This window comes from Asterias rubens, chromosome 19 (assembly GCF_902459465.1).
Source record: "Asterias rubens chromosome 19, eAstRub1.3, whole genome shotgun sequence".
NCBI lineage: Eukaryota > Metazoa > Echinodermata > Asteroidea > Forcipulatida > Asteriidae > Asterias > Asterias rubens.
Window position 1 is genome coordinate 6,442,023 of NC_047080.1, and position 25,091 is coordinate 6,467,113.

Sequence of the window (25,091 nt, forward strand, 5' to 3'; positions counted from 1 at the left end):
TTGTAGATGGTGTTACCACAGATCTTAATAGACTTTATATCAACCATGTGATATGTGTGCAAAGTTCCAACCCTACTCATTTATGCAATAGTACACTATTAACACAACACTCTGTAAATATTGCAGGTTTTATCATGTGCCTGTGACTGTGCTCAACCAACTAGAAAAATGGCATGGAAATCTTTGTCATGTTTCAAACTAATGGAAGTCAGTTTTGCAAGCTATTTTGATTGAACCTGTATCAGTGACCATAAGGTAAAACAACATCATGAACAAACAAATACCAATGCAAAGCACCAACTTGGCGAGAAAACTGTGCATGAAAATCATTTTCAGTTTAAGGTTGTAGTGCTTTTGACTGGCTCCCTGAACAAAATTTATTGACAAAAGGAACATAGGCCTAGATAGCTCAGTTGGTTCTGCGCCAACATGTAAATCTGGAGGTCATTGATTACGCTCTAGTAATTTTTTACTTTGTTCAACCAAAAATCATTAAAGACAAATTACCCAGTCAGTCAGTTTCCTTTGCGGTTTATTATTTGAAAATCATTGGTGAAGACGGGAAAAAACGAAGCCCACAAAAAATTTGAAATCGGAAAATAAAAAAATGGACTTCCGCCTACGAGCGGAAGTCTCACAGGCCTGATTTTAGTAACCACTAGCCAATGGAATAGCAAGCTTCATGACTTCTTGTTCATATTCAGAGAATAATTCAGCCTTGAAACAATCTTCTCTACTTGTCAACTTTGACCTTACCTTGAAGCTCCAATGTGATATGTCAACAACTGGAAGTTGCCATCAGGTGGAACAAATGACAACACTCTCTCTGACTAAGGAGTACAAAACACAAAACATTGTTACTTTCACTTACTCTCTTGTTCATCAATAAAAAAGTAGTGAAAATGACATTTTTAGTTTGTTGGGACAACACTCTTTCTGACTAAGGAGGACAAAACACACAACATTGGTACTTTCACTTACTCTCTTGTTTATCAATAAACATAATATTAGGGAGGTTTAGCTGTATAAGGGCCTTGTCACAGGAGGCAACTTTGACAGGCAACTTGGAGGCAACCAACTGCAGTGCATGCTACAGGAACACTTTGGTAGCACATGAGTAATTTTTCAAGCAATGGCTAATGAACCCAAATAATAATATGTGAACATTCAAATGTGAATGGCTTTTCTTCTTTGAGATTGCCTGGAACTGGTTGCCTGTAAATTGCCTCGTGTGACATGGCCTTAACAGATGTTAAATTTGCATCGGGGATAAAGAATATTAATTCTTCCTGATTCCATGTACGAATAACACATTGTCACAATGTAAGAATGGGGGCCTATGTTTCTGTTGTGAGATTTTTACAATAACATTTTCCGACGCCACGTTCACGTTTTTGCTCGTGTAACGTACAGCTAAACCTCCCTATTGAGAATGAAATTTAAAGTTTTTGTGGACTAAGTTCATGCCTATAAGATATTAAATTTGCATCGGGGATAAAGAATATTAATTTTGGTTTTTACCCATGCACCGACTGTATACTCAGTACTTTCCCGAGTCTTGTGAAAATATATCACAGGCATATTACTCGGGAAGTAATATTTTAAGGGAAGCTTTCTACCATCAGTATCTTAATTGTGTAAGTTTAATGTAAATCTGTGGACGTGTTTTGTGTCCTACAAAAAGAGTACCCAGACCCTTTAAAGGCAGTGGACACTATTGGTAGTTACTCAAAATAATTATTAGCAGAAAACCTTACTTGGACACAAGTATTATGGGGAGAGGTTGATAGTATAAAACATTGTGAGAAACAGAAGTTTTTGAGAAAGAAGTAATTTTCCACGAATTTGATTTGGAGACCTCAGATTTAAAATTTGAGGTCTTGAAGTCGAGCATCTGAAAGCACACAACTTCGTGTGACAAGGGTGTTGTTTCTTTTATTACCGATTGAGCTCAAATTTTCACAAGTTTGTTATTTTGTGCATATGTTGAGATACACCAACTCTGAAGACTAGTCTTTGACAAATACCACTAGTGTCCAGTGTCTTGAATAAAAAAAAGAAAACAAATCTGAGCAACTATACCTCCCAACGCTTGAATCTGACACAGGGATGGAAACTGACGTCATCTAAGAGGCGATGGTTGACAAATGACATGGTAAGATCAGGCATCCCAGAGAGTTTGACGCTACACTCTATATGACCTTGAATCTCTGCAAAGACTACAGAACCCTGGTATACAAAGATATAAGAATACTATGTCATTCTGGTGTGTCATGGCCCAGGGGTAAAGAGCACAGGACTCAAGCTCTGGTGTTTCTAATCAGCAGAGTGTCGGTTCCAATCCCAGTCATGACACCTGTGTTCTTAAACAGGACTTATCCAAAAGAGAAGGGGTTCGTCCCAGTGTTGCTGGTTTGATTGGCTGTACACAATGTATAATGCGCCACAGCACCTTGTAAACCATTACATGGTGCTATGTAAAAGGAGTAGGTCTTATACTTCAATCGCAGTTCCACATACCTTGTAGGAAAATACTGAGTGTTGAAGTGCCTTGAGCGTCACTGAGTGATGGATATGAGCACTATACAAGAAGCCACTATTACTATTATTATTAGTAGTATTAGTATTCTGGCAATGTTAATATAAGAATAGATTGTAGTTTTAGCTTTCATCAAACCATTCAGATGAAAACTGATTACTCAGTATTGTTTCTTCATCCTCACTCAAAATTACAAAAATCAATATATTTTTCACTTTGGGGGGTGGGGTGGGTGACTTATGATCAAGAAATTGATCACATGACCTTTAGGTTTCCCCTTTGTATCAGATGCTTAAATCACGAGCTTGCCGGGTGACGAAAGATGGATTGCGCACAGCGTCATCGACCGCCATATTTGATGATAAACAATGGAAAAGTGCATAAGTTTACATGCTGCGCACAACTCTTAGCCAATGACAGCCTTTCACGCGTGCACATTTCCTCAAAGAAGGTGGTCAATGACGTCATCGTCATGCGCAATCCTCCATAGGTATTGCATTCTGCATGAAATATGTTTTGTTTTAGCAATGGAAGTGCACTAAACCCCAAATATATAAAATAATGGGTGCGTTCGATTAGCTTCCCCGTGTCGACCCCACGGTGCTCATTCGGGTGAGCCTCTGACACGAGCTAATCGAATGATCACTCACCCTCTAGTGGTGACGTCATGCACCTCAGGTCAGCCCCAAGTGACCCGTTCCACAAGCAGGGCACTAGGGGCTGACCCCGGGTGAGCCCCTGGAATGACGTCAAAGCTATTCGTACGGGGGCAGACCGGAGTTGACCCAGGGAAGCTAATCGAACGCACCCAATGTGATTAAGAAGGAAAAACAATGAATAACACATTTACTTGCATTGCAAGATTGAAAGGGAAGAACCGTGCATGGTAAATTGTGCTTCCTTCTGCCTTACTGGAACTGATGTATATATTTAGTACTTACAGATTTATCTATGATGCAGTCTACCTCTTCAATCACATCAAAGTATGCCTCATTGTTGGTGTACTTGACCCCACTTCGCCTCCATGGCACATTGACAACTGTCCGCTTGGTACGTATCTGCAACACTGAAAAACAAGTTCGGACAAACGTTATTAAATGCAAATTTGAGATCAAATGGTACATGAAATAAATTTTAGTTTATACTTAGAAATATTGAATATCATATAATAATAATGTTATTAAAGGAACATGTTGCCTTGGATCGACGAGTTGGTCTATAAAAAGCATAAGTAACCGTTTGTTATAAAAATGCATGGTTAGAAAGATGTTTTAAAAGTACATGTAGAATACAATGATCCACACAACATTGCCTCGAAATTGCGTGGTTTTCCATTTCCTTTGCAAACTAACACGGTCGGTCATTTATGGGAGTCAAAAGTTGACTCCTATAAATGGCCGACCGTGTTAGTCGACGAGGTAAAAGGAAAACCGCGCATCTTTGAGGCATGTTTGTGTGGATCATTGTATTCTACTTTTACAACATCTTTCCACCCATATGCATTTCATAACAAATAGTTACAAATGCTTTTCAAAGACCAACTCGACCGATCCAAGGCAACGTGTTCCTTCAACACACGGTTTCTTCGGGGACTGCCAGTAAGCCATTCAACCTTTACCTGCTGTACATGTACAACCAGGGATCACACCTAAGCTTACGATACAACCTGGGAAGCAGCAGCAGAAGGATCACCTTCAAAGGGATGTGACAAGTGTTTTTCAAATATCAAACAATGAAACCACAATGGAAACTGACAGGGAATATACCAGATGAGTCATACAAAATGTAATCATTGGATGTGAGCTATTATTTATTTTTTTGTTTATGCCATCCAATTTTAAGCATTTATCAATCATCCCAATTCTTTCACTATTAAAAAGGTAAGTCCTACATAGAAATGAACTCTATTGTCCAGATTTTCTTGTTTTTAAAATGATAGCTCCCATCCAATGATTGCGTTTTTTATGACTCACGCAGTATATATGTACGATACTGAAAAATATTAACTTCTTAAATATCATATTGACCAAACAACAATTATTTAAGAGATTTTAAGATTGTATTTTCTATCTTACTTTGAGCTTCCTGTGACTGTATTAACCACTGCTCTAAGGATGTTTGGTGGTTTGATTAGTTCCTTCAGAATGTTGGATTCTGTCGCTAGCGGGAAACCACTGTCAAGCATCTCTTCCAAAAGCTGGTAAGAGACAAAACAAAGAGTGTCAAATAAAAGTTTGTGGATTTGTACCACACAGAACACAACGTAGGGATCTCATTGACTGATATGAATTGATAACAAGTTATTCAAGCTCAACCAGCAAGACATTTAAAAAAAATTGTAGCTTTGAATGTGGGAGATCTGTTGAGGTAGTGGTCAACTTCACTTTTGCTTAGTTAGCCATTTGCGTGTTAGATTTGAATATTGTCTGGTACAATGACGTGCTTGGTCATAAGTAACCACTTAAATTTTAACTCCTCAGACTATCGAGACAGTTGCTATGTCACATGATTAGGGGCAAGCTTTTGCGTAGTTACGTAAGAGACGGTGAACACCCATACACAATTCTGAATGGATGTGTATGGCACAATGGTACCTGGGTTTGCTCATCCTGGAGGTTGCTTTACAAAACATTGCCCCTAATCACGTGGCATACAGTGTAGCAACCGTATCTGTAGTCTATGGAATTCAAATTTAAGCGGTACATTGTGACTAAGCAATAGACCGATCCATTAAGCTTCGCCCCACTGCGTATTGACCAATAACAGCGCAACGAAGGTTCGACAAATAACATCCGACATGCGTGCGCGTATGCTTGGCACGCGCGACAGAGTTGTGCAGAAAGGCATTGGAGAGGCTCACAGGTTCTTACTCACACGTGCGTCGTGGGCGGAGCCTAATGGATTGGTCTATAAAGTCATCGTACCAGACATTATTCAAATCTAACTAGCAAATGGCTTATTGGCTTATATACAAGAAGCTCTCCATGGTCCGTCTTTATATATCTGACCTTATTGCAGAAATGTATTCCTGTTGGTCCTCTTTGTTCAGCTGGCAAATCCCTACTGACTCAAATTACTTTTTCTCTTTAGTCAAAGAGCCTTCCACTTCATTGCATACCTTATATGAAACGCCTTACCTCTTAATATTCGCCAAGCTGACTCTCTTCCGATTTTCAAAGGACTTTTAAAGACTCATCTTTATCTTTGTATCGATTGTCTTATATTTCATTTCATTGTTTTATCTTATGTGTTGTGTATAGAGATCTACTGCAACAAATGCTCCATGCCTATAAATGGTCTTATTGTGTATTACTTTATTGAACAAACTCAACTTTACTTACCTCATAAACAACTACATAGTTCTCTTTAATTGCTGTCTCTGTGCATTCTCCAAAGTATTCAGCAAAGGTATCAAAGATCCTATGAAGAAACTCTATCACAAACAGTGGAGGAACTGGAAGACAATATCATTTATTAGATTTGGAGTCTTTCAGCGTGTAAATAAGTGTACTACCAACCCGACCCTAGAACATGGTTGGTTTTCTACATAGAACCAAAAACACCAATTAAGGCATTCAAAAATTACAATACGAGTTTCAACCAGATTGACTTGAACATGTTGAATGGAAATGTCAAAAACAGCTACCAACGAGGCCTCATTTAAGAGTACCAAAACATTGCAACATACATAAATATTCACCCATCACCTGACCAGTGACCACCCATGTCTTATGGTTTGTATGCCTGGCATCATGGTTTACTTAATAAAAACTGAACAAACCAATATCAGCAACAATGTACATGTAGGCATTAACTTTGAGAAGCTACATCAATTAATCATTGTTATAAATCTTCTTTTTTCCCGAAGGTAAACATTATAAAAAAAGGATTAAAAAGGACAATAGCACTCAGCGCTAATGCTTAAATTAGAAGCCAAGTCAGGATCTTAGACAACTGTGTCAAATTTCCAAAGCGTACGCATTTCAACTCATGTGCACTGACTATACTATTAGTGCTATTAGCACTTTGATAATATGTTTAAGTGGTGGTCGAATGATTGTTTGAAAGCAAAGTGCTATTTAAGAGTTTAATTTGGTACTAGATAGTCCCACATCCAAAAAGTCAAAAAGCAAAACTGTTTCAAGGAGTGTATTTTTGCTATACAATGCTATATGAAAAAAAAAAAAAAAAAAACACGAATACAAACCTTTATTTTGAATAAAACACACTATAAAAAGGAGAATTTTGAAAAAAAAATAATAATGGCACTCAGACTTTTGAATAAAAATTGTTTAAAAGGAACACGTTGCCTTGGATCGGACGAGTTGGTCTGTTAAAAGTGTTTGAAACTGTTTGTTATGAAATGCATATGGTTAGAAAGATGTTTTAAAAGTAGAATATAATGATCCACACAAGTATCACTCGAAACTGCACGGTTTTCCTTTTACGTCGCAAACTATCACGGTCGGCCATTTATGAAATGGCCGACCGTGTTAGTCGACGGGTAAAAAGAAAACCGTGCAATTTCGAGGCATATTTTGGTAGATCATTGTATTCTACTTTTACAATATCTTTCTAACAATATGCATTTTATAACAAACGGTTAGAGACCGATTTTTAAATACCAACTCGACCGATCCAAGGCATCGTGTTCCTTTAAAACTGTGTTACTTGAAACAAACCTTCATTCTGCACAACAGCAACAAAGAAGAGTTGACTTCTATAAATACTGATCAGATAATGATGTGGAGTGGCTATTACTGGTGGAACATCGTCATGGCAACTGACCTGATATTACGAGAGAAATGATCAACATCATGAAAGGGCACCAAGCTCAAGCAATGAGCTATGTACATAACATAATTAAACACTTCCAAAAACAAACACACTATTGAGCCTATAGAAGCCTGGTAAAAAAAGATGTTTTGTTGATAAATAAACAAAAATAACTTATGTAAAACAGTAACGATGCTCTTCTGATCTAGAAATATGTCTATTCCCAGCACAAGGAACAATATCAACCAGGGTTGGGATGTTTACAAATTCTGGTTTTTATTAAGGCAGAGGGATATGTTACCTTATTTTGGGCTTCAAAGAAGTAGTCACATACTGAGCGGCTGATAACACTTTTCCAATGTTTTTCCATAAAAATGTCCCTGGAAAAAAAGGAATAAATAAAACAGTCACATAAAAAGGAATGTATTTTCCTAGTTTGTCTCTTTGTGGAAACAGCTGCATAGTATCATTCCTAAACCTTACCAACAAACAAGTTGACATTATCTACCACTTGTTTTGTTTTTCAAATCTGGTTACAACATGAACAATTGAATCAATACTGCTATGTAGCAAATTAAATCAATTTTGAATTCCATTGTTTTTTTTTTAATTATCACGCGTTCCAATTGCACGCGGGGTTAACAAAAGATAAACCCAAAACATCAAAAGCGTTATTATGAAAAATTACGCAAATTTATTATTCAGAATTTTGTATAATACATAAAAAAATCTATGAAAAAAACCCAGAATTTTAGTGTTGTACAACTTCAATTCAATTCAATTCAATTCAAGAATACATTTATACTAGTAGTTTTGTAAATGGATAGCTTCACCACAGGCTGGGCCGGCTGGAAGATGGGGGGTGGGGGGGGGGGGGGGGGTTCAGTTAATTAGCCTGGTAGAAATCCCAAAATTGATGGGGTAAATAGTTATTACTGGCAGTTTTTGTCGTCTAGTTTCCCTGCCTCACGGCAGCACGGACTTGAGTGTTTAGAAGAAAGGCGACATTTAATAGGGACCTTGTATTGACGTTTCAAAACAAGTGCGTGAATTTATGTGATGTAAAATGTATGCCCACAAATTGGGTTCATTGCAGATGACGAACTCCGTTATGCTTCGACGGCATTCCGTGGGCTTCAAATTCTTCTCTTAGGTGGGCTTTGACATCAGACAAATAAAAATACAGCTTAAAGTTGTTCTTGGTTCTGTTAACATGGTTAATTAAATTAAAATTCTCTCTCAAGTCTTCAGTGCGTGAATATAGGGTACACCAAGGATATTATTAGGCTATATATGACAATAAATAAGGTCTATAAATAGCAACTAGCCAAATGTCAAGAGAGGGGGATGTTGAACCCACACAGATATAGGCCATGCGTACGTGACAGCATACACCGCAGTAGCAAATGCCTACAGATAACACATCGCGGTTCTGAATCGCGATAAACCTAAAACATACATGGAATGAGCTATATTATGTATTTTTGTTCAATGTCCATCTTTGTATTGTTGCTCCAGTGGATTTCAGGGAAATAAAATCTAAAGTTTGTTATTCTAATTGTTAATGGTCCGGACCGTGTTTCAAAGAACAGCCGCAGCAGCATGGTGCTGCACATGTTCAGTGCTGGCAAAATATATACTAACAAAATAAAAATGTGTAGGCCTAATTTATTTTAAAAAAATGATTGATTATATTGAACGAAAATGTCCTTTCAAGAATAATTGTAAATAAAAATTTTAATTTATCGATAAACATCGTAGGAGGTCCTGTTTTCGAGGTGTCCCTAAAATCGTGGCAAATCTTTTACCTCTCTGTGCGTGATGTAAACAGTCCCTAGATACAAATTTTGTGGTTTTATTTGCCAAGCAAAGAGTCTCCTCTCCCTTGACCAAAACTTAGAAACAGGTAAGGCTCCACTGGTTATTTGCACCTGTAAATGCAAAAAGTTTGGTATTTTAGGCATTTCTACAAGGTTTCAAAAATATGTCATATTGTTGAGGCCATATACAAATATTTGCCCACCCAAAAAGTTTCATCAAACACTATTTCAATTCACAATTCATGATGATCAAATCATGTGACTAAATATTTTGCTGAGCATTCTGAGAAAAAAATACAGAGGTATAAAGAAGCCATGTGCCTTATATCATTTTCTAATATTTTTTGAGATTTTTATTTTGTAACCCTCATATCAATATTGTTATTAATATTAAAATTTAAACATCAGCTTGTTGATTCAATTATCACTGTTTATTTATACGCTTTATTATAAATTTTAAGAAAAAAGGGAAAAAAAACTAAATAAAAATCAGATTTGAAAGCCAATAATTATTCACACTTTTTATTAAATTATTTATTTTTGTTATTTTTTGCAAATAACCACGGTAATTTTTAAAATGTCATTGAATAAAACGAAGTCAACTGCTGGCTATAAAACGAAGTCAACTGCTGGCTATAGAGTCATACACAGAGTCTCAAAGAACACTTGTAGTCACTGCAGATGTTTCTTCCATGTATGGCTTCAACGGGAAACCATACTTTCTTGTTTGCCGTGAAAACAGGAAAAACTAAAAACAAATGGGGCCAGTTGAAGCATAGAGTAAGGACAGAGAATGGTTGAAGAAGTCATCGAAGATCGGTGTGTAGTGTGAACATTTCAATGTCCATCAAGTTTTAATATATATTTGCATACTTCATAATTAACAATGAAGATAATTCCTAATTAGGGCATCGGTTGATATATGGCTTCATTATTTTTTTCCCAATTCAAAGAAATAGGCATAAAATAGCGTGAAAAAATAAGTAAGAGGAGGATATTATAAAAATATAAAATTAAATCAATGTTTATCAAATAATAAATTGATAAATGATTATCACTTACCCAGAAGGATTTATCATAAATAAGCTGTGGATCATCTTGTATTGCTGTTTGTATTTTTCTTTTTAATTATTATTGGAAAAATGTCTGAAGTGTGTTTTGACTTAACGTTTTCGCACCATACAGTTTACACGTATCTCCTGCCCTCTTGGTCCTCTCTATCTAGCTAGCCTGCCCACAAAATAGAAATCATGCAAATCGATGCTGGGTCAAGAAAGGTCAAACCATGAACCTCGTACGCGCAAAGAATTGCAAAATTGAAGTAAAATTTAAGGAAAGCGTTAATTCATTGGCGATCCTATGCGAACAAATCAAACAAATTTTCTTGCAATAGTATTGTTATCCATCACTGCATTTTAACACCCCCCCCCCCCAAAAAAAACCCCACAAAAAACAAAAACAAAAAATCACCATGAAATAACTAATGCGACGATGGAGGGCGCTGTCATTCACCGGTGCAGCGTAAAAATCGTGAAAGTCACGAAGATGGCGACATCCGGAGAGGCCGGAGTCGACTGGATTGCAGTCCAAAAATCTCTCGTTTCTGCCTCTCAGGCAGGTTTCCGAAGTGGAGATGTATCTTTACTTATAGATGCAATATTGGAGAGGTAAATTATATCATTTTAAAAACCATTTGGTATAATTTGTTGGTTATAATTTGCAAGCAAAATATGACGAATAATTGGGGCTGGGCAGGCAGATCGGAATTGTACTTTGTATACAGTATTGCGATTATAAATGTTGTATTACAAAAAATACAAAACCATCCCATGGAGGAAGGAAACTGCTTACATGTAAAATTTAAAAATGTAGTAACTATTCATTAAGGCATTGAGCTATAATTAAGGCTGAGCTTACGTTAAGTTGTTTCCTTGTTCCGGATTGCTTACTTGTTTTGTTTGTCAATGTCGGGAATCCCCAATGTCAGTTGGGTTAGCCCACCTTTTTGAGGCTTAACTTGAGCTGTAAAATGGCTCTCTTTGAATTTTTTTTAACATCGGTCTCATCACTGTCGCCATCACATGACAGGCATTTACAGCTCAACAAGATGTACCTACATGTACTTTGTCAGTATAGTTTACAAAAAAAGGAACACCTCATTCTCATTCCCTCATTTCTCATTTGACTCATTTTTTAGTAAATTAAATAATAATTTCTTTATAAATATAGGCCCTACCCCCACCCCCTACGCTAGAATGAAAAAGTGAGTGGTGGCAGTCGTATATTAATTTAAGATTGTTATTGGTAAATAATTGCGTTTTTCCCCCTTTAAATTAAAGCCTAAGGAGGGCATTTCCACATTCTTTTTCCTGTTCCTAGACCTAGCCTAGCCTGCTCGAACTACAGGAAAATATTCTTGTATCCCCCCCATTATTTGGGCACATTTTCATTTTTACTTAAAATTGAATTTTGACTTTTGATTAAATATATTTGGGCATATTTGTACTTAAATGTCTGATGTCAAATCAGGATATGAAGCCGGCAACGGTCGCCAAAGCACACTGAAGGTCGTCGCCTGTAAGTTTAACAGATGTGTTGAGAGTGCTTTTTATATGCCCACGTAAATTCATACACTTATGTTGGAACGACGCTGTTGGGTGCAAACAAGCCGCCCGCGCAAGCTTATTTGCGCATAGTAATCTTTAAGATTGGTCGCGCCCAAACTTGTGCGTGCGGATGAAGTTTGAGCAATACATTTGCTCAAGCTCGACATCTGCATGGCATAAAATTACCTGATAGTGAAGTGTGCCACATAATGTACGCTTGCAATTGATAGAACCAAATTTGCGCAAGAGGCCTGAAATTTGCGTGGAATACATTATCTGGCTTAAACCTAAACGCACAAGTCTGCGCGCTCAGCAGAGGCTGAAGTTTGCGCATCACTAGGAGTCCCAGTTAGTGCAAACAAATACCACAAAACTACAGGAAAACACCCTTCTGAGTAGTTTACACAAATTGTTTGCTGTGTATCCACCCTCACAGTCCAATTATGTAGTCTCCCCGTTTGGGCTTTATTAGTATTTACGAATCAATTAAAAATGTTTGCCTGTGGATGTTTTCCTCTTTAGTCGTGATGACATCCTCAGCCATGATGACAAATATGAGAATTTCTACTCGTGCTTTGTTGCATTAGCCGCCCACTACATCACAGAACACTCAACACTATGTAAGTCACTTGTAAACCTATATTTATTATTATCATAACAGAAGCCTAAAGGGCAGCAAGATCGGGTTTTTTTTAAAGCAAATTCCTCATTATTACTTTACAAATTATGAATCAAAGATCATATATTTGTATTGTATTCAGCCAATATTTATGATACAAGACATTTCCTGTGCTAACACAATAGGCCTTACTTTGGAGATTAACTGCCTTGCAAATTTCATTAAGCAAGAGAAGTCCCCAGTACTAAAGGGAAAACGACTTTCCCATTGAGGAATGACTCCCTACCCTTAACATTTCTAAATACAATACATTGGGATCTACATGACATTACGGTAGTGGGAGTCATGTAAATAAATCGTTAATTTCAAAAAGAAAGCATGAATCAGACTTGTTGTGTTTCTTTTGCTTTAGTTAGGAATCAGTTAAAAAGAAAAGTTTGTACAGTATCGCATACTATGTGTTTCCCTTGTTTATTGTAAACCTGAAAGTGTCATCCACTTATCTTTTCTCTACACTGTATATTTCTGTACCAAGTATATTATCATCTTCAATTTAGTGCAACAGAATAACAGATAAAGGTTTTGTAATGGAGCTTGCACGTACATGTGTAAAAGTATGGAAAAGGGTGACATAATGTATACGTATACTGGGAAGGGCCCATTAAGAAGCAACACATTAAGAGGCACCTGTGCAAGCATGTGAATTGAGCCAAGAAGTATTCAATAAACTTGTCATAAAGTTATATATGTAGCACCCTCCCTAACCCTTACTCTCCTGATGATAATCTAAAAGTTCACTAATTACAAATAGTACCATTGGATTGCTTATTTTGATTGCCGCAAACGAAATAAGTCAGATGTGCACAAAAATCCTTTACAAAACAAACAGTTTTCAGGGAATTTACTCAAATGTCCCCTACTGACTTTTGATCAAGTCTACACCAGCTGGTTGGCTATTGGAAACCAGAGATGGGAGTTGATTCTCTCCTTCTGAAAAATCTACTTTGCAGTAGTAGAATATAGCACAGAGACAGTTCTCTAAAAAACAAACTGTACCTGGCAAGTAGATACACACATGATGTTATCGCAAACCAAATACATATTAATCGTTAATACCTCACCATGCAATGCCTCCAATCACATCTTGTCTTCCTGCTTTTGTTATCCGCATGGTCTGCATCTTCAGTGTCTTCTCATGTTCTGTATCAACGTTAATTATTCTAAACGAGTGGTTTAGAGCATCGAATTCAAGTTCTGGTGGTTAAGTCACTAGAGTGTGGGTTCAAATCCTGGTCGTGGCACTTGTGTCCTTGAGCAAGATACTTTACTATAGATGTAAAAGCTTTCTTTACCCAGGGGTATAAATGGGTACCTGCGAGGGTAGAGGTTGATATTATTATTCATTCTTTGTTTTGACCAGTATCCAAGTCCATCGTGGGTCGAGTAGTCTCATCATGCCACATTCTGATGGATCTTTGTCTACAGCGGATGCTCAAATACAAATTAGCATGCTCCGTTTCACAGGTAACTCCATCAAGATGTTGGCTCAAAATACTTTAATTGATAGATTACATTTTAAAATAATTTTTGTTTAAATAATGTGTTGATTTCTGTTGGTTAGGCCTACCAAAAGGCCACCCAAGGCTGTAGTTGTCATACCATTTTGAAAAGCTTCTTTAAAATTTTAGTCAAGTAGCCCTACATAACATATTTTGTATTATTTGACGGGTGAGCTCCTTTTATTAAATGAAGTAACTGACATTAATGCTAATGAACCATGAAGGTTGAACTTAACAATTACATTATGTATGAAGTGAAAAAAGGGTGAACAATATTTGCAAATATTTGTCGAAACGTAGAGACCAATAAAGAACTCATTCTGCGGTAGTGAAGTTTATATCGAGAAGTCCCCTCGATCCACTAAAGTTAAAGTAGTAGTCCCAGCTGGTTTTCTACCCTTCTGCCCAGGCAGTTTAGTTAAAAGGTAGGACAGTTCTTTTCAGAGCTGAGAAGTCTCCCGAATTCCAAAAATGTAATCCGCAATTAGTAGAATATACACTGGCAAGTTGATACACACATGGTGTTACCGCAAACCAAATAATTGTTGCTACCTCACCATGCAATGCCTCAAATCCCATATGATTTTTTGTGATTTCAGCGCAACCTGATGTCTCTTGTAGAGGGACTATGTACAGGTTCCGGGCAGCTGCAACGATCAAGTATTGTCACATTGACTGCTATGCTGAAAGCTGCACAGATGCCTCCATCAGTGACTGTCATTCAAGAACAAGGTAATAATAATATTGGCTTGTTATATAGCGCTCAGGTCCGTCACGCAATACATTAACTCCTCATAATTATGCAAGATCCCAGTGGCAAAATGACTACATTTATAACATCAACAGTCGCAACTCCTCCTATTCCCTATTGCCCAAGTGATAGATGTAGCCGGATTTAGGCCGGTAGACCCAAATAATCATTGCTTATCAGAACCATCAACAGTGATAGATGTAGCCGGATTTGGGCCGGTATACCCAAACAACCACTGTTTTTATCTTATTTTAAGTCTCATCTTTTTAAACAGGATGTTTAACATTGTAACTTTTTGTCATTTCTCTGTAATATCTAGTTTCTTTAATTATTTTAACTGTGTAATACTTTGCTATGTACATTTTTGTCTGGTCCAGACTTAAATTATGTTACCTTTTCAGCACCTTGAGGCAGAGTCGATCTGCAATTGTTTTGTGCTTTATAAATTGTTCTTTGTTATTATTATTATTATTATTATTTTTCATTGGGTCAATTATTCCATATTTATCCAAGTCCAAATGGCAATAGAGAGAGAGTCAGAAAAAAGCAAGGGGGTAAACAATGAATAGGGAGACAATTATACAATCGCTATTCTTACAATTAATGTAACTAGTGTACATCCCTACAAGGTTTCTTAACAAGGTTTCTTAATAGACCTTTATCACGTTGCAGCCGTCTTGAATTTCTCCCATTAATATCAATGTTACCAAACCGAGGCTGGAAGAACAATATAGTCTGGTTCCTAATAGCAAATTGATTATTAGCATTCATTATTGTTATTTGATACGAGGAACATGACCGAGATGGAGGCAGCATGAGAAAGGTCTACATGTATCCTACATGTACGTGTATGTTGTCAGTCAATTTGTAAGAAGCAATCAGACTTTCCAACTTGAAGCTTAATTTTGCACAAATTGAGTAAGGGATCTTTGTTTAAAGTACATGTAAGTGTAGGTAGTTGAATGTGGTACATCTTTCTAACTGATATTCCTGCGACTCCTGCAGATCCAGAGAAGTCAACATCAACTACACTGGTAAAAGTTAGTGAAACTAGACCAATATCACAAGCAGATTTCCTAACGCAGTTGATGTCAGCTTTCAGTGAGTCTGCACCACATTACAGTGCCTCAACAACAAAGACAGACAAGGTTAGAAATACTTCATTTGGCCAAAGCAATGAAGTTCATTCTAGACATAACTGAGATTTGTAGATTCAGTTTTGGATTGCCATGAAACCCTCTCTGGAATTTTTCCAGATCATCCAATTTTCTCAGAGTCCAAGGCTTGGATGTAAACATTTGTCAGGATATTGCCTGATCTAGGAATTTTCTTTACCATAATGCCTTAGGGTGGTAATTTCCATCTGTAAAGAACAAATATTTATGTAACTAATGAACAGTTACTTCATAATCATCTATGAATTTTATAGTTGTAAGCCCATACAAGGTGCTTTATAAAAGGGTCTCGTAATTCAGAACTTGACAAACCTGGTGTCTGTAGCTGAAGCGTTAAAAATATTATTGTTTTGTTCTTTTAAAGTCTGAAGATAAACCCACTGCATCAAAGACTGACCCAAGCACGGATATGAAGGCGTACTTTGCTGCACGAAACATAGACAATCTTCACGCATTGCGTGGAGCAGATATCTTACTGGATGTGTGCCTGAATTTGCCGTTTCTACAACGCTACATCAATGCATTCCATGATGCGGCTAATGGATTACCCTTTGTATTGCCGAGTACAGCTGCGGATGCTTCATCCATGAAAGCAAGGTGGAGTATTAAGATATTAAGCATCAAAATATGGAAAACATCTTTCTGATCAAACTAAAAACATGGAAATGGAAGGAAACCCAAAGTTTGAAACGAAAGTAAAAAGTAAATTTGTTGTGTATAACCCAGATTCACTGTAAGTTGACAACTTATTGAAAATGACAGTTTCTTTTGTAAAACTTGTTTCTGTTTTTACTCTTTGAATGCAACGTTTGGATTATTTTCTGTTTGTAGTTTCCCCTCATTGTTGAATGACATGACCATCGTCTCCCGCGTCCTGGCCTTACCGACCCTTGAACCCATGACCCCAGGTCACATGGAGAAGCTGACCACTGTTGTCATGAGTTGTTTGTTTGCTGCTGTCTCTGCTACTACCACCAATACGCTGTTGACCCTGGCAAGCAGTCAACAGGTTCGCAGTGGACTGACCACAACCACTACAACCAGTGGTACCAAAGATGAAGAGCAAGAAAACATTGCAACACTCATCGTTGAGAAAGGGGTAAGCTTAAAGCATTTCATGATGTTAGTGTTATTACTACACACAGGTATCACACACAGTTCCACTAATTACCATTCCTAGTAGTGGAAACCCAATGGCTTATGTACTGTGGACTTAGTTTCCACAGTCACATGTGTTTTTTTTGTGGCAAAAGGTAATTTTAGTAGGATTAATCAAAAAGAATTAACTTGATAGTTTAGTTGGGAAATATTTTTAAACAGCAATAGAATTGAATAAATTGTATTGAAAGGATTCATTTCAAACTGTCAAGCCTTTAAGTCAGGTAATACTTCATGTGAGAATGGGTGGGATTGAGTGCTGATCAGTTTGAAAAGGTCATAGAAGTTCAACTTGGATGAAACGTTTTGCATACATGTTCCTTGTGTCTCTATTATCGCCTGTTTTGTGCCAGTGTCAGATTGTGCAAGGTCGTTTTGACAAGTTACTTGTAGCCAAGTAATCATGTTCTTATTTTCCCGTTTCCTATCAGCTTGGCCTGTTTAAGGTCCTACAAGGCGCCATTCAACAATCAACAAGAGCTGGAGGCCATGTAAGTTTTTCCAACTAACAAAACATTATTAACTAGAGGAAATGAGATCATTACGACTCAACATTGAAACATGTTTGAGTCATTCGTTATGATTTGATAGATATTAAAGGTGCATGATGTCCTGACACCAGGCTGTAGTCTTCACCTTGGTTTTAACCTTAGAAATAGAACCCGGAGAACGGTAAGTTCCACATTATGTGTGCGATTTCGTTGTGAGACCATTTTTATATGCAATTGTTTTTACGCAGGATTAGCCATACTGTAAACGTCATGAACATTGCCCAATGAAAACACGTAGAAACGGTCGATGTGCATTGCCACGGGGTGATCATTTTGTCATATACGCGTTTGCGTAGTATCGAAACGCCGCGTCCACAGACGACACAAAGGGCGGCCGAGCACAGTGTTCTCCGGGATATATTTCTATGGTTGTAACCTGTCTATCTGTGTATGCTAAACATATACATACACTTTAACATTACATTGTACATTCAGGTATGCAACTTCTCAGCCGATAATTTGATTTCATCTCTTTCTTCCTTAGTCTCAGTGCCATAGAAAAGAAAAAAAACTATCCACAATTTTTTTATTCCTGGCTGAACAACATCGAGCAGGAAGGAGCGGTCGCTGTTAACTTGGTGTTAGATTAATAATAGAAGTCTACCAAAATTATTCAGCAAAAATTGAAACAGCTGTTGTAAACTGCGTACCAACCAAAAAGACCATATGTTGTGGCCTGATATTTTGATCCTAGCAGAGTCTTTCTGGAAGGCTTAAGTCAGGGTGAAATGGCCTTGAAGAAGGACCCTGCTAGGGTCGAAACGTCAGGCCACTAACTATTGTTTGCAAAGTTATTTAGCAAAACTGGTATGTAACAGAGTTGAAGTCCATGAGTGGATGAAACCTACAATTATCATGAACTTCCCATAAATGCATACAAGGTCAATTTAGTCTATTTAGCTTGAAATCTGGCTTTCCAATTGTAAACAAAAAAATTACCAAGATTACCATGCCATTTTTTACCAGTTCAGGAAACCTTTGCAACATTCATGAAGGCAGATGATTATTTTGCCAATTAAGTCTTCAGTATTTACAGAGTGCTGTTTACATTAGTCTATTCTACTCATTAAACAGAATCTTCAAAATCTACACATGCTTGGAGCTTGGTGTATTCTGAGAGACTTGGACCGTATCCTGAATCTGAATGTAGCAGCTCTTAGTGAGAAGCCTAAGGATCGAGATAGAGATATACCAGGCAACCTCAAGGCGGAACCCAAGCCCCCTGTAGGCAAACCTAGAGAGGGAGCTTCAATGGGAACAGGACGTCCTGGTTCAGCAAAGGGGTAATCACAATAAAGCTATACAATTAAATCGAATTACCTTGTGTTTTGAAGTGTTTTTGCGGTATGTACAAACCCATATAAAAGCTTGAATTGCTGTACTGCTATTGTACAACTACTTGCATATCAGTGCTTTTAGATTCTTTTCTGTGTGGTATACAAATGGTAAATTAAGCCCATCATATTTGTAAATGCTCAGACAAAGTTATGCAAGCATAACACAATCTATCATTTGTATGGCATTAGTTTCAACACAAACTATGAAGTATGAACTATGAGTTTCACATAAAAAAAAATAAGTTTGTGCCTCATTCACACAAGCTTTGAACAGGTAAAACATTTGTGCATGTGTAATCCCAAGTGATTACTCTACAGTAATAACGATGACTAGAGCAAGCTACATGTAGTCGAAACGTTGAGACCAATTAAGAACTCACTCCACAGTAGTGAAGTTAATACCAAGAAGTCCCCTCGATCCGCTAAATCTTAAGTAGTAGTTCCGGCGATTTTCTACCTTCCGCCCAGGTAGTACATGTACATGTAGTTAAGAAGCAGGACATTTTCAGAATTAGTCTCCCTAATTCCGAAAAAAATCTACCCCGCGTAGTGGAATAAATAGAACATAATTGAGCTGGCAAGTAGATTATTATTATTATTTATTGTTATTTATTTGGCAATTCACATAAAAATACAAAAATACATACCAGTATGGTAATACAGCAAGCCAAATATAAAGTCTTTAACGGCAAGTAGCGAAACTGTCTGGGGTATTTATGAATAGTTGTTTAAGGTGCACAAACTCGCACAAAGACAGGTTTTGCTGAGAAGAAATGGAACTGAACCAAATTGCTGAATGATATTGGGTCTGCTGAACCTCTTATTATTGCCAGTTTGTACATGTAGTTAATTAGTTTTGTTGGTATTTGTTGATTGTAGAGCTCAGAATATCAGCAGTTTGACTGTAGCTCTTTCATCTTGTGCCTTGTCTCTACTGACTGCATTGCTAGAAGACCTTCATATTGAAGAACTCTCAATGGTAAGGATCGTATCAATTATTGTTTTATTTAGTTTTTTGTTGTTGCAATGTCACCGTTTAAAGGCAGTGGACACTATTGGTAATTACTCAAAAAAATTGTTAGAATAAAAACTTACTTGGTAATGAGTAATGGAAAGCTGTTGATAGTATAAAACAATGTGAGAAACGGCTCCCTCTGAAGTAACATAGTTTTCGAGAAAGAAGTAACTTTCCACAAATTTGATGTCGAGACGTCATATTTAGATTTTGAGGTCTCGAAATCAAGCATCTGAAAGCAGACAAATTCGTGTGACAAGGGTGTTTTTTTTTTCATTATAATTTCATGACTTCAATGACCAATTGAGCTCAAGATTTCACAGGTTTGTTATTATATGCATATGTTGAGATATACCAACTGTGAAGGCTAGTCTTTTGACAATTACCAATAGTGTCCCTAGATTGTCTTTAATATAAGCTTGATGCAGTGATAATACAGGCCACCCGTGGTCTTGGCCTTGGTGCCCCTCTGAAAGTCGGGGGTTTCCCTTAACGTTTTTTTCCCAATTTTGTTTCCCCAATTGCCTGTCGAGCGAGTCAACCAGCCTGTTGGATCACCTGCAGGCATTTAACTACATGTAGCCCCACATGTATTGACACACACAATTTTACAAACGTTAAATAAAATTGTGTGTGTCATAAAAAACACGGAAGTGAAGTTTGCACAAATGTTTTTTTTTTAACGATTTCATCACTTAATTTCTGCCCTAAATTCAAAGTAATACTTTGTCCACGAAAAACCATTTTGTAATTTGAGAATCGGTTGTTTTGAACCTGTTTTGAACTTTTTTTGCAACCGCTAATTTTGAGCCCTAAAAGTTTTTTCAGGCCTGAAGCCTTTTAGGCATCTGAATTGAAAGCACACAAAGATTGTGCAACAAGGGTGTTTTTACTTTCATTATTCTCTTGCATCGATGACCAATTGAATCAAAATTTGCACAATTTGTTACAAAATGCATATATGTTGGGATACACCAAGTGAAAATACTGGTCATAGACAATTACCAACGTTGGTATAAACCGCAGGGTTGACTTCTGGATTTGTTCATATATTCTATGTAACTAATTTGAATTTGTTAGTTGATGTGTGTTTGAATGTTTTCTTGTTTAAGACTACTCCCTTGACTTACCATTTGCCATATTTTGTTTCATTTGTTGACTGTTTGAGCAGAAGGTGGATATGTCTGAGGTAGCCCCAGCTCGTTTGAATGTTTTACCTCAATATACAGCTTGGCAGAGAGTCTGTTGCATCATTAATACTGTTCCTCTTACCAACCTACTCATTAACCTCTTTACATCAGCCTACAAAAAGGTAAGAAAAGCTTTTAGGTTCTGAACATTATTCAGTTTGTATACCTTGATTGATGTAGGGACTCAGGGCTTGCCCTTAACACTAGCCCGGCGTACATTGTCTAGTAGAAACTGCTACGGGCTAGTAAATACCACCTCTCAACTTGCCCCGTGGGCTGCTAAAAGCTGTGCAACCTGTACATGTTTAAAATGCTCATATTTAATCCATTCAGATGTGAATAATACATTTTGTAAATGTGTTCATTTATTTGTTAAGGTTTGAGTGTAACTTTATTTGCCTATTATACTTGTTGTAATTGCTAACATTAATGCATCAGAAAGATATATTTATGAATACATGTTTAAAATCAGGGCTACTAAAACTTCCTGGGGCTAAGTTAAGCTCAGAGTCTATTGTTGGCTACTTAACAAAAAGGGCCCACATAACACTATGACCTGAATGTGGAACTAGGTGTGGGGATACCAATGTACACAAAGACACTAGGATTGCCTGAATGTGGAACTACATGTAGGTGTGGGGATACCAATGTACACAAAGACACTAGGATTGCCTGAATGTGGAACTAGGTGTGGGGATACCAATGTACACAAAGACACTAGGATTGCCTGAATGTGGAACTAGGTGTGGGGATACCAATGTACACAAAGACACTAGGATTGCCTGAATGTGGAACTAGGTGTGGGGATACCAATGTACACAAAGACACTAGGATTGCCTGAATGTGGAACTAGGTGTGGGGATACCAATGTACACAAAGACACTAGGATTGCCTGAATGTGGAACTAGGTGTGGGGATACCAATGTACACAAAGACACTAGGATTGCCTGAATGTGGAACTAGGTGTGGGGATACCAATGTACACAAAGACACTAGGATTGCAGTATTTTCATCAAGTATCAACCATGAGAATGTCTCGCTCCACATAACAGTAAGCATGTTTTGAAGTTTCATGGAAACAAGTCATTCTATTCGTCTGAATAAAAGATAAAGACAAGCTCAGTGCTAGCATCTTTTGTTTAATAACCATGATTGTAGGACCTCAATTTAGTCAACTAAGTGAGACTGCGTTTAAAAAAATCTCGTCTGAAAAGTTCCCAGTAATAACGAATATCGTGGATCCCAAAGAAAAATACTGCCCAAGCTTAAAGGAACTGTACACGTTAGGTAATTGTCATGGACCAGTGTACTCACTTGGTGTATCCCATCATAAGCATAAAATACCAAGCCTGTGAAAATTTGGGCTCAATCGGTCATCGAAGTTGCGAGAAAATTATGAAAGAAAAAACACCCTTGTTGGACGAATTTGTGTACTTTCAGATAGGAAAGGACTTTTAGCTAGAAGTCTTTAATAATTTTAGTGAGAAAATACCTCTTTCTTAAAAATTACGTTACTTCTTAGGGAGTCATTACCCACAATGTTTATACTATCAACAGCTCTCCAATGCTCGTTACCAAGTCAGTTTTTAAGTTAATATTTGTTTTGAGTAATTACCAAGCGTGTACCTTCCCTTTAATGTGGGCATGACTCTCTTTATTCTTTTGTTATAAATCACATTCAAATTAACCTTTGGGCCACAACATGTGATGACGAGGAAGTGGAACATTGATTAAAATATCAATGTGATTCTAACTAAGATCATTGGATAGGGGAAAGGTGAAACTTGCAATGAATGTAATAGGGGGGAATATCTGTTAAGCAGTGACCTACTTCTTTATTCTGTATAATGCTCTGATCAGGAAGAGAATTAATGTAAAGGAAATGCTGACTCATAGCTTGTAGTTTGACTTTGCAAGGATGACAACTGGCAGTATGCCATGTTATAGTTGGTGTGAACTAAGAGTAAAAGGTCAAAGTTCATACACACACATTCAGGTCAAGCGTCATATGTCTAATAATTTGTCTTATCAAATAGTCAAATGTCAAGATTAAAATACCACATTATCAGTTTGGAGTTATTCATTTAATCGGTTTTCCTCAACATGTACATGAACATGTAAAAAATACATTTTTAATTTTATTGTATTACCTTCATTGCACAAATACATAAAAACATTGGTGCAAAAGGGAAAGTGAAAGGAATACGTTAAGAGTCTTGACAACCAAACTTTTGTTTTTATTCTGCTAAGAGCTAAAAACTAAACTTTGTTTAATGATTAAAAGGTTGTAATATGGTAAGCAATCTTCAAACAAGTAACTATTTTACATGGTTAACAATTAAGTATGGTTGCTTTACACGTTTTTGCCAAACTTTGAGCATAAGTTTGAACTCAAAACATTTTAGGTTAGTTTTCTGTTTGTGAAATCTTTGGTTTGAAAAGTTATCATTTAAAAGTAGTGAACAGTTTGTACTCTAATAAGAAAGATTTGTTCAAAGCATCAAGTTTTTATATTGTATGTTGAAAGGGCACCACATTGCTTTGGTCACATTGCCAGTTCTTTCAGTGGTTAGCATTTTTTAGTCAAGTGCTTGAAACAACTTTTATAAAGTCGTTGTATTGATCCTAAGAACTATATTTTCACAATTTTAATTTGAGCTTGATATTTGGTTAACAGGCATGTACCACTGTGAGACAGCGAAAAGATTCTATGGGATCTGAAGGGGGTGACACTGAGAGTAATTCACTGAATGAATGCTATGGAGATGACTTTGGCAGCTCTGATGAGAGTAGTGAAGGTACGTACATGCCATGAAGATGGGGGAAACTGGGATAGCGAATTGGGAAGGGGAGGCTGGGGTGGTGGAGGTCGGGATGAGGAGGATGGGATGGGGGATGGTGTAGGGTTCGCTGTGGAGATGACTTTGGCAGCTCGGATGAGAGTAGTGAAGGTACATACATGCTATGAAGATGGGGGAAACCGGGATGGGAAATTGGGAAGGGGAGGATGGGGAGGTTGGGATGGGGGGGGGATGGGATGGGGGATGGTGTAGGGTTCGCTGTGGAGATGACTTTGGCAGCTCGGATGAGAGTAGTGAAGGTACATACATGCTATGAAGATGGGGAGGCTGGGGTGGGGAATTGGGAAGGGGAGGATGGGGAGGTTGGGATGGGAGGGGGATGATATGGGGGATGGTGTAGGGTTCGCTGTGGAGATGACTTTGGCAGCTCGGATGAGAGTAGTGAAGGTACATACATGCTATGAAGATGGGGAGGCTGGGGTGGGGAATTGGGAAGGGGAGGATGGGGAGGTTGGGATGGGAGGGGGATGGGATGGGGGATGGTGTAGGGTTCGCTGTGGAGATGACTTTGGCAGCTCGGATGAGAGTAGTGAAGGTACATACATGCTATGAAAATGGGGAGGCTGGAGTGGGGAATTGGGAAGGGGAGGATGGGGAGGTTGGGATGGGGGATGGTGTAGGGTTCGCTGTGGAGATGACTTTGGCTGCTCGGATGAGAGTAGTGAAGGTACATACTTGCTATGAAGATGGGGAGGCTGGGGTGGGGAATTGGGAAGGGGAGGTCGGGATGAGGAGGATGGGATTGGGGATGGTGTAGAGTTCGCTGTGGAGATGACTTTGGCAGCTCTGATGAGAGTAGTGAAGGTACATACATGCCATGAGGATGGGGGAGGATGGGATGGGGGAGGATAGATTGGGACTCGGAGGGGAGGTGGAGGGTGGGATGTTTGAAGGTGGGATGGTGGAGGTACGGTTTGGTGGAGGGTGGGTTTGTTGTAGGCTGGGACGGTGGAGGTATGGTTTGGTGGAGGGTGGGTTTGTTGTAGGCTGGGATGGTGGAGTTCGGGGAGTGGGGCTTGGGTGGGGAGTGGGCATGGTTAATCTACAGGGTTTAGTAGGATGGGTTTCATAAGACGTAGTTTGCTTTTTAAAAAGACTTCATGTTGAAAACAATGTTTTGTTATCAAGGTGATT

At 37.9% G+C, this 25,091-nt stretch overlaps 2 protein-coding genes across 2 annotated transcripts in view; one reads left to right on the forward strand and one right to left on the reverse strand.

Moving 5' to 3' along the window:
- Positions 1-752: 752 nt before the first annotated feature.
- Positions 753-10,354, reverse strand: LOC117303327 (AP-3 complex subunit mu-1-like). The gene is given in 9 exon segments (XM_033787494.1): positions 753-830; positions 2,083-2,229; positions 3,481-3,583; positions 3,585-3,605; positions 4,615-4,736; positions 5,881-5,993; positions 7,222-7,327; positions 7,617-7,695; positions 10,198-10,354. Coding segments are annotated over 9 exon segments (804 nt in total). The 5' UTR covers positions 10,233-10,354.
- Positions 10,355-10,663: 309 nt separating this feature from the next.
- Positions 10,664-25,091, forward strand: part of LOC117303093 (E3 ubiquitin-protein ligase UBR4-like) — a 134,122-nt gene continuing 119,694 nt past the window's right edge. Inside the window, exons 1-12 of the mRNA XM_033787171.1 lie at positions 10,664-10,802; positions 12,264-12,361; positions 13,781-13,884; positions 14,519-14,651; positions 15,676-15,818; positions 16,210-16,442; positions 16,677-16,944; positions 17,435-17,494; positions 18,629-18,837; positions 19,771-19,870; positions 21,078-21,218; positions 23,774-23,894. Coding sequence (XP_033643062.1) covers positions 10,681-10,802; positions 12,264-12,361; positions 13,781-13,884; positions 14,519-14,651; positions 15,676-15,818; positions 16,210-16,442; positions 16,677-16,944; positions 17,435-17,494; positions 18,629-18,837; positions 19,771-19,870; positions 21,078-21,218; positions 23,774-23,894 — 1,732 coding nt within the window. The 5' untranslated portion in view covers positions 10,664-10,680. The remainder of the gene's footprint in view (positions 10,803-12,263; positions 12,362-13,780; positions 13,885-14,518; positions 14,652-15,675; positions 15,819-16,209; positions 16,443-16,676; positions 16,945-17,434; positions 17,495-18,628; positions 18,838-19,770; positions 19,871-21,077; positions 21,219-23,773; positions 23,895-25,091) is intronic.